This window comes from Hesperophylax consimilis, chromosome 2, assembly GCF_061612785.1.
Source record: "Hesperophylax consimilis isolate HC1 chromosome 2, BYU_Hcon_1.0, whole genome shotgun sequence".
NCBI classification, from domain to species: Eukaryota; Metazoa; Arthropoda; class Insecta; order Trichoptera; family Limnephilidae; genus Hesperophylax; species Hesperophylax consimilis.
The window spans coordinates 27,697,265-27,706,014 of record NC_142837.1 but is presented as its reverse complement, the minus strand read 5'-3'; the positions used below and the strand labels follow the sequence as shown (position 1 = coordinate 27,706,014).

At 34.3% G+C, this 8,750-nt stretch overlaps 1 protein-coding gene across 1 annotated transcript; it reads right to left on the bottom strand.

Moving 5' to 3' along the window:
- Positions 1–511: 511 nt before the first annotated feature.
- On the bottom strand, positions 512–5,046 carry LOC149425857 (uncharacterized). The gene is made up of 2 exons (XM_089641987.1): positions 4,137–5,046; positions 512–1,450 (listed from the first exon to the last, which is right to left on the bottom strand). The coding sequence occupies exons 1-2, from the start codon at positions 4,926–4,928 to the stop codon at positions 1,007–1,009; spliced, it is 1,236 nt and encodes a 411-aa protein (XP_089498113.1). The 5' UTR covers positions 4,929–5,046; the 3' UTR covers positions 512–1,006.
- Between the last annotated feature and the right edge of the window lie 3,704 nt (positions 5,047–8,750).

Below are 8,750 nucleotides of genomic sequence, written 5' to 3'. Positions count from 1 at the left end.
CCCAGCTCTCTCGCTATGTATTTCTCTGCTCGTATTCCTCTAGCCAAGCTCCGACGTTTCATTTATTATAACAATTCAACATTATTGATTTACAAATTTCTTCATTTTACATATACATTTACAGGCAGTTTATTCAATTTTAAAACAGATTTAAATATGGGGCGACCGCGGCCGAGCCTGGAGCAGTACGTCCGTTACAGAAGTAAACACACTAAATCTTAACTATCAATTATAAATTTAATATTTTGACATAACAGAAACACCTACTGTTTATGGTGTTTGTTCTGAGATTTAGAAAAACTCATTTGTATGACTTTATCGATAAAAGAGTATCGAATCTCGAGCAAACGCGAGCCGAACTGCCAAACCAAACTGAACCCCAACTTATGGGAAAGGAACGAAGCAACCGCAAATGGCGCGAAAGGCCGCATGCAGTTGCTTCGTTCCTTTCCCGTAATTCGTAGCTCGGTTCGCGTTTCAGCTCACGAATTGGATTATTGAATTCCAGAACTGATAGAATATAAGATGAAAATAAAACAATTAATTATTGAAACAATCTGCTTTTCATTACAAATTTCATATAAAAATTATACAACAAAAGGGCAGAATTTTTTTTGAGATTAAAATATTTATACATCAATGGTTTAGAGTTATAATAATGTAACTCCACACATCAAAATATTGAGAAAACTTAATCGAGAGTTTGTAAACCTTAGAATATTAGATTCTGTGATGTAAAAATTAGCTTTTTACATAATATAGTATCTGCAACTGACGTGAATAATATGATATTTTGACATTTGACGTTGGTCACATTACCTGAAAGATTTGTAAAAAATATTTTAATATGTTTATATCTTTGGGACGGTAGGTTTAGTAGATGCAATATTTGAACCCAAGAAAATATACATATAATCTTTTTAGTACTTATCTTATATTCTATCAAATTTGGAGAAAAATCATCATCATCAGCTCATCAAGTCATCGATATATTTGTACAAATTAATCACAAAACATCAAACTTAACAAAGTCCCGAATTAGGCCATTTATTCTATCGCAGTATGCTTCTTTGGTTTTGGGGTCTTTGAATGTGAGGTCCTGCTCAACATGATCCTCGGCATTCTTAACAGCCTCTTCGAGGTCTAAGATATCTGCAGCCTCGCTCAACTGTATAGGCAGGAACATGAAAGCAATGACCATGCCGAACGGAAGGAGGGCTTTGAGATGAGCCTCAAAGACAGCCCGAGGGTAGCTTTTGGACACGTCGCAATCCAGTTCTTTTAGCCTTAAGCCAAGGCATTCATAGTAGTAGTTGATCAGCTCTTGGTAGTGGTCCCTTCTGTATTCCTCGTCGGAGCTGGTGAACATGAGGTGCATTATGTCCACTACGGGGGAACAGCGTTTCATGATCTGGTAGTCTAGGAAGACCACGTCAATTGGTTCCGCGTCCTGAAAATATCATCACTTCAATAGAGTTCATCATAAGAACCAACAACAAGCATTAGCCATGTGAGAGAGTCTAACAATTTAGAGACAGATTGATTGATTAATAAATCAAATCGAAGAATCTTAACGGAAAGACCGGAATTATGGCGTATCAAAAATAAACTAGATATATTACTACGTTGGTAAGTATGCATATAAAATTATCAATAAGATTCAGGTATATGTCTATTATTGTTTCCGTTATGTTTTCGACATCAAATAAAGCAATTTTAGTCATTAACTCTTAACAGGCCAAGATGCCAGACAAAACGTCTGTAACCAAGTGGGTATTCCGACGACCCCATACATTTTTCTGTCGTATTGGCTTTTAAACTATAGAAATCAGAATTATTCAGTAAATTATTAATGGTAACTTATGTGTTTGCGCAGAAACACGTAAAATACCAATATAATATATCAAATATTTAAGCCAATATAAGGAGGATAGTAATTTTGGGTACTACCTACTCCCCCACATGGCTGCGGGATAGTTAATATCATTTATGTCAATAAGATAACAATGCTATACAAATATCTAAAATTTCGTATACAAGTACGTGTACCTGCGTCTTTCTTACGACATGACGGGACTATCATCGGCTCATAATGACGGTAATACTGTTTGCCTTCAAATTATGTAAAAACGAATACCTATATACATTAAAAATATTTTTACTTGGGAGATATTTTCAATTTGCATTGATATTACAGGCGACTATTTATTGCTTATAATAATTTAAGATACAAGACAAGTAAGAAACTTCATAAAAAATTTAACAGCAATTATATGAATAAAACAATTTTAAGAGATACAAGAGAATCGAAAAATAAATAAAATAAACAATAATTACGCGAGTTCAACTAACTTTAAGGGACACGAGAAAATGCATAAATAAATAATAATAAGCAATTAAAAATAATAATGTAGTTCGTGGTCTTGTGAGCTTGGGCCCAGCGCTCACTCAGGAGGTCTCTTCAACTCTTAAACTATTATAACTAACTAATGTTGTTTTGTTCATTGGTCAGAAGTCCACTGGAGTATGCTTCCACAATATGGAATCCCCAATATAAGATATACATAGATTTAGTAAAAAGTATACAGAATAAATTTTCGAAACATTTACTCAAGAAAAACTACAAATAATATGTTAACTTTACAAAAAGACGCACATTCTCAGATCTGTTGTTTCTACATAATCTACTAAATAATAAAATAGATAGTCCCGAATTGCTATCCGTCATTGGTTTAAATGTTCCAACGAGGCGTACCAGGCACACTACACTTTTTCATATTGAAGCCAACAATACCAATGCAGCAAACAACTCAGTAATTACTCGCGTAATTACAACTTACACCCATTACGAAAAATTACTACATTTAGACATCTTTCATGATTCCTTTCTAACATACAAAACTAACTTCTTAAAATTTCTTAGCGTGACATATTTCAAAAACACTTTCACTTCATTTTTCAAAACTTCTATGTATCAAGAGTCAATTACAATTCGTGAGCATATTATAATTATTGATTTCAATTTACTTTTTGTCTCCATACACTTTCTTCCTTTTATAACTATTACCTACTCATACATAAATTTAAACTTAAACTTATTGATTTTAACTTAGTTTTCCGAACAATCTCAGGCGAAATTACGTAATGATGTTTTATGGACATACGTAATAGGTACGAAAACTATGTAATAACGAAAAATATCCTTAAATGTATCATATTGTACTGTGTATGTCTTAATAAATAAATAATACGACAACTAAAACAATATTCTGAAAATTACTACCTAACCGTGGGGCAGCACTTAACTTAATAAAATACAGTATTACGTTACGACTTTCTCATTATATAAAAAAGTGGATAAGTTTTAAACTCTAATAAAGTGTTCACATGTATTGTGATATGTGTGTACGAAACACGTGTAGTGAAATATGTATGTATAAGTACATCAATATTAATTGTATTTTAAAGAAATATTTTTATCATTATTCCACGTAAAAAATGCATTACATCAGTTGGTAACAACATCAATTATTTGTTTTGAGGACTTACTACTAGTATATGAGTAGGTAGATACTTAAGTCGATAATATTTATTTAATTAGATATATTTTATCTAGAAATCACCATTTTTTAAATTAGGCCAGTTAGATTTATTTCATAATTTACATATATTTCATAATTTCACACACGCCAATTTCATGTAAGTCCGATGAAAGGCCGTTGAATGTTAAATGTCTTCGAATACACTTTTAAAACACTTTCTGGATCCAAAATATCGGATACATACTGTTAAAGACTGTATGACGTTAAAAACGAAAGATTTCCACCATACCAAGGGCAATGTATTTTGAAAAAGAGTTCCAAACATAGGAGTACAACAACGCGACTAGAAGTTAAACACGGAAAAGCATTGTAAAATCACGTAAAAATACAGAAACCTACTAAATTATAAATATTATTAATATTTTATTATTATATCCTTCAAAGCCTGATTTTAGATAACCTTTTTTCAAACATGCTGTGCACTAATTAAGTCTAATGAAATGTTGTTGAAAATTGAAAATTTTCAAATACACTTTCCAGATACTTTTCAAAACTTATAATTAAAATTATAATTTAAAATATGATGATATTTACCTCATACTTGAATAGGAGATTGGACACCCAACAGTCTCCATGGCAAAGAACATCGTAAGGGATAATTGTTTTACCATCTGTACCTTTAGTGAATATTTCAGAAAAGCTCACTTGGAATGCTTTCAGCTTTTGGAGGCTAAACTCATCGCTCAACATTTGCTCCGCACGTTTTTTTGCTAACTGTACATATCCGTCGCCAGTTTCCGTATACCACGGATTTGCATCCACGAACTCCGCTAGTCGAAGGTATTCTTCCGGTTTATGCTCCTTTAGAGCAAAAGACAGAGCGTGGTAGTAGGCCATATTTTTTATAGCCAGTTTGTAATGCTTGTGATCCAAAATAACTTTCCGATTCCACAGTTTGTATCCCTTGACGGACAGATCTTCCATAATGATGATTTCGTTCAAGTCGTCCGCACTGGCCTTGTAACATTTCACAAACTTGAAGTCGTCTTTTTTAACGAAGGATTGTTGTAACTTCGCAAATGTTGGAAAGATGCAGTTGTACGCGTTGACTTCAATTTTGAAAAACGTCAACAAAGGAACCATCTTTCTTGTTGTTTCATTCAGAGAGGCTGTTTTACAAATAAAGGCCTTTTTGTATTCATCTCCATTTGGTTTGCGTCCTGATAATTTCACTCTGATTACAATACCTATGAAATTATTTCCCTTTTCCACTGCGTCGGTAGAACTAATTTCACAATTTTGTAATTCTTCAATTTCAATAAACTCTTTGATAAAGTTACGAACATTTTCGTTAGATATTGAGTTTATTTCCGCGGTATCAAGCATCTTGCAGCTAGCACAGTTAGCAACTGGAATGCGGTTCCACTGAGTTGAAGAGTTATGTGAATTTTGGTTGAAGGCCAAAGCGTCGAGACAGAGTTGTTTAGATAATGACGCGACAAAAAAATACAAGGTTAAACGAATGATGTAGCACAATTATTTTTTTACTGTGATTTAACATTATCTGATACAAGTACATAGGAATCATTGAAAAGAGGAACAACACACAGAGGTTATTTATTTACGGGTTAAAAAACACTTTTTATTTTTTACTATAATATAGAGTTTTCCAATAAGAGGTGTTATTTTGATATTCAATCGTAAAAGATCAATAGTTTCATTGTTTGTGTGGCATGTAGCGCCGTCTTGTTGAAAGTACACTTTGTCCAGATCAATACCATTCATTTTCGGCATTTGCATTGGATTCACTCAAGTGAACTTTAATAATTTCAACACGTTGTTGGAACGTGTATCGTTCCATTTTTATTAATGGCGTAGTTTCTACTTGTCAAATATTAAAAAATGACAACTTCAAAAGTAACATCTACCGAAATAGCGGGCTATTCAAAATAACACCTCTTATTGGAAAACCTTGTACATTTATATTTTGAAATTTTATTTTAATTATTTTTTGGTTTTACAGATGATTGTACCTTCCTTACCGGAGTCGCACTAACAACGTGGCCAAATGCCTGTCGGGTTTTTCAGGACCGACATTTATTTCGCATATTAACTGATGTAATGTCATTCAATTTCACAGAAATGCATATACGTCCAGCGTGTGTGAACGTGATTGCCATCAATTGATAGATTGCACTGTCACCGACAACGAGTCAATCTGCCGAGTTTCAGCTCAATCGAATGTCGGGAAGTGGGTCATTTTCTACCAAGATTTGCATTAATTCAGTGACGAAAACAAAAGTGAAATTCAAAAAGATATATTTAAAAATGAAAGGGATATAGAATATCGTGTGATGTGAATTTTTCCAGCGATAAACTTATTTCCGATTAATGATTATAAGAATAATTATAGTGTAATTAATAGTGTATCCCACATCCCAACCTTTCAACATGCTCACATTTATTTCTTTCAATTATATAGGTACCTAATGTACAAACATATACACTAGGGTGGATCGCCATTGTATGGATTTTTTTTATAAATCAGATTTCGCGGGGTGCGGAATAGATGCTCTAGGTACATACAATTAAGCATACAAAATATCAATTTAAAATTTTGATAACAAGTACTGCCCCAAAGCAGTTGAATTATTTAAAAACTAGTAAAAAATTGTCCCTTTATAAAACAGTTTTGTGTCAATATTAATACTTAAATCTTTTCTTTTATATTTCATAATGAATTAAAATTGCCGCGCCTTAAATAATATTAATAAAAAAATGTGATAATATTTATTTTCCTGCGAAAATTTGACAAATTGCTGAGTCCATTTTCGTGCCTCGCTCGCGCACCGCGCATTCCCGCACGCAGTTACGCGGGGCCGCGGGGGTGTTGTATGCGTTATTGCAATCATCAGTAAACAATTGTAATTAGCAGCTAGTGTGTTACTAAGTTATGAAGACATGATGAAATATTTTATTCACGTCTCGCAAAGCACAGAAAAACGATTCCAGGATTTGGTAAGAGATACTAGTGAAATTGTTGCTACTAAAATAGAAAATATTTAGAAACGAGCGTCTTTACCAATTGTGGAACATCTCACAATTTTGGCGCGAATAAAGGACTACCATGAAAAATATCGGGCGATTTTTAAACCATGAAAAGGTAGAAAACATAGTGAGAGTTACCTAAAAAAAACTGGATGATTTCAAAAGACGCAGCCAGACGTTATTTGATATCGCTGCTTGCAAATGAGGACCACGCTAGGACCACACTGACTGCCATCAATCAGCCCCATTTTGATTCGTGCATTTGCATATCGTTTAACGGTCGAAAGTATAAAACATTAATCATGGAGGATGGAAGCAGAAAAGTTGTGAGAGAAAAACATATCAGTCTTTTGAAAGAACCTGGCAAACAATACATTTGCCACATAGGCGTTTAGTTCGGTGATGCTAAAACAATAGCTCACAAATTGTTTGCATATTTTGTGGCAAAATCAATTGATTTAGCGTGCATTGTAGGCATCGGATGTGACGGAAAAGCAGTTAATAATCTGACATTATTCGACTTCTTGAAGGAAAGCTCTATCGTCCACTTTAGAGGTTGGTCTGTCAGTTACTTGCTAACGAGTTAAGTTTGAGACACCTTTTCGAATACCTTGATGGAACGACAACAGATCCTAGAAGCTTTAGCGGCCAACTAGGAAAGTTACTCAAGAACTGTGAACATCTTCCTGTGATAGAATTTCAAGCAATAGAATGCAACTTACCGGACATTACAAAATCCCGTGACGACCTTAGCACAGACCAGCTTTATTTTATTGGAAATGTGCCGAGCAATCGCCGAAAGACAATGTAACGAAAACTTAGCGAAAAGAAACCCGGGTAAAATCTGTCATTCGCGTTGGTTAACAACAGCCAATACTATTCTCCGATTTTACATTTCAACCAAGAATCCGACAGAAAATCAGGTGTTATTGACTGAATTTGTGCTAAGAGTGTATGCTCCGATGTGGTTTAAAATAAAAACACAACCTTCGTGTGTTTACTGGGCGAGACACCTCCACGAAACCATAAAATTATCTCGTTACCTTCCAGAGCATTTGAAAAAGGTGGTCGATTCCGTAATTCAACGCAACGGGTATTTTGGACACAGCGAAAATATACCTATTAGTATGTTAAACGACGAACGAAAACAAATTAGAAAGTTGGCTCTGAGACGGATTCAAAGTATTCGAGAACTTACGTCAGGGTTCTCTCCAATAAGAGTATTTAAGCTACCTACTTTTAATTTCAACGCAGCAGACTATATTGACTTGATCTACTGGGAAAAACCATCAGAACCACCTCTTACAAAACTGATATCTAGCGAGACAATATTTGATGCCATTGCAGACCACGAAATTATCGAATCCAACATTTTGTGTAGGTTCCGATTGATGCCATGTCACACGCAAGCCACGGAAAGATGCATCAAAATAGTAACGGCATCATGTTCTACTGTTTGCGGCCCTGAAAGACGTGAAAGGTGGATACAAAACAAGCTAGAATCTTGTCGTATAATGCCAGTATTCAATTCGAAGAAGGACTCTAAAACACAATAACTTTTATGATTTTTGACTTTATTTTTTTACATTGTTTCTGATTTTTTGTGTAGCAATGGTACTTTTATTGTTTCTTGATTAGTAGATAATATTATTAGTAAATGAAATGTTATTTTTTTTTTATATTTTAACTACTTTTTTTGAGCAAAGATTAAACCCTTCTTTTTCTAGTTTCTCGCTGTTTTTTTAAATTTGAATTGACTTGGGGCAGTACTTGCACTCAAAATATCTTAATGCTGTCATAATGACTTTTAAAGGTATTCCCATAGGGCATCCATTCCACACCCCGCTGTTAAGAAAAACACAAAAACAAAAAATCGATCCACCCTAATACACACCGCTAAATGCAGAACAATCACTTATTCAAAGGCAGATAACCGTTATGGTTATTCTAGCTGTACCCCGCCACGCGTTGCTGTGACTCTTTCCAGAAATTTCAAGAGCATTCTCGAACTTTCCGGAACCTTCTAGACTCACCAACACACACCACCACTCAGTTTGGAACCATACAGAACTTTCTTGAACTTTCTCCTTCCAGAACCTTCTAGAGCATTTGGGAACCTTCAGGAACTTTTCCGGGTTCATTCGGAAATAATCTGAAGAA

What these genes read in the sequence shown, in the direction of transcription:
- LOC149425857 (XM_089641987.1), bottom strand. Translation starts at nt 4,928, where the DNA reads ATGCTTGATACCGCGGAAATAAACTCAATATCTAACGAAAATGTTCGT. An exon ending in ATCTCCTATTCAAGTATGAG is followed by an intron (nt 1,451 to 4,136) that starts GTAAATATCATC and finishes TGATATTTTCAG; the next exon opens with GACGCGGAACCAATTGACGT.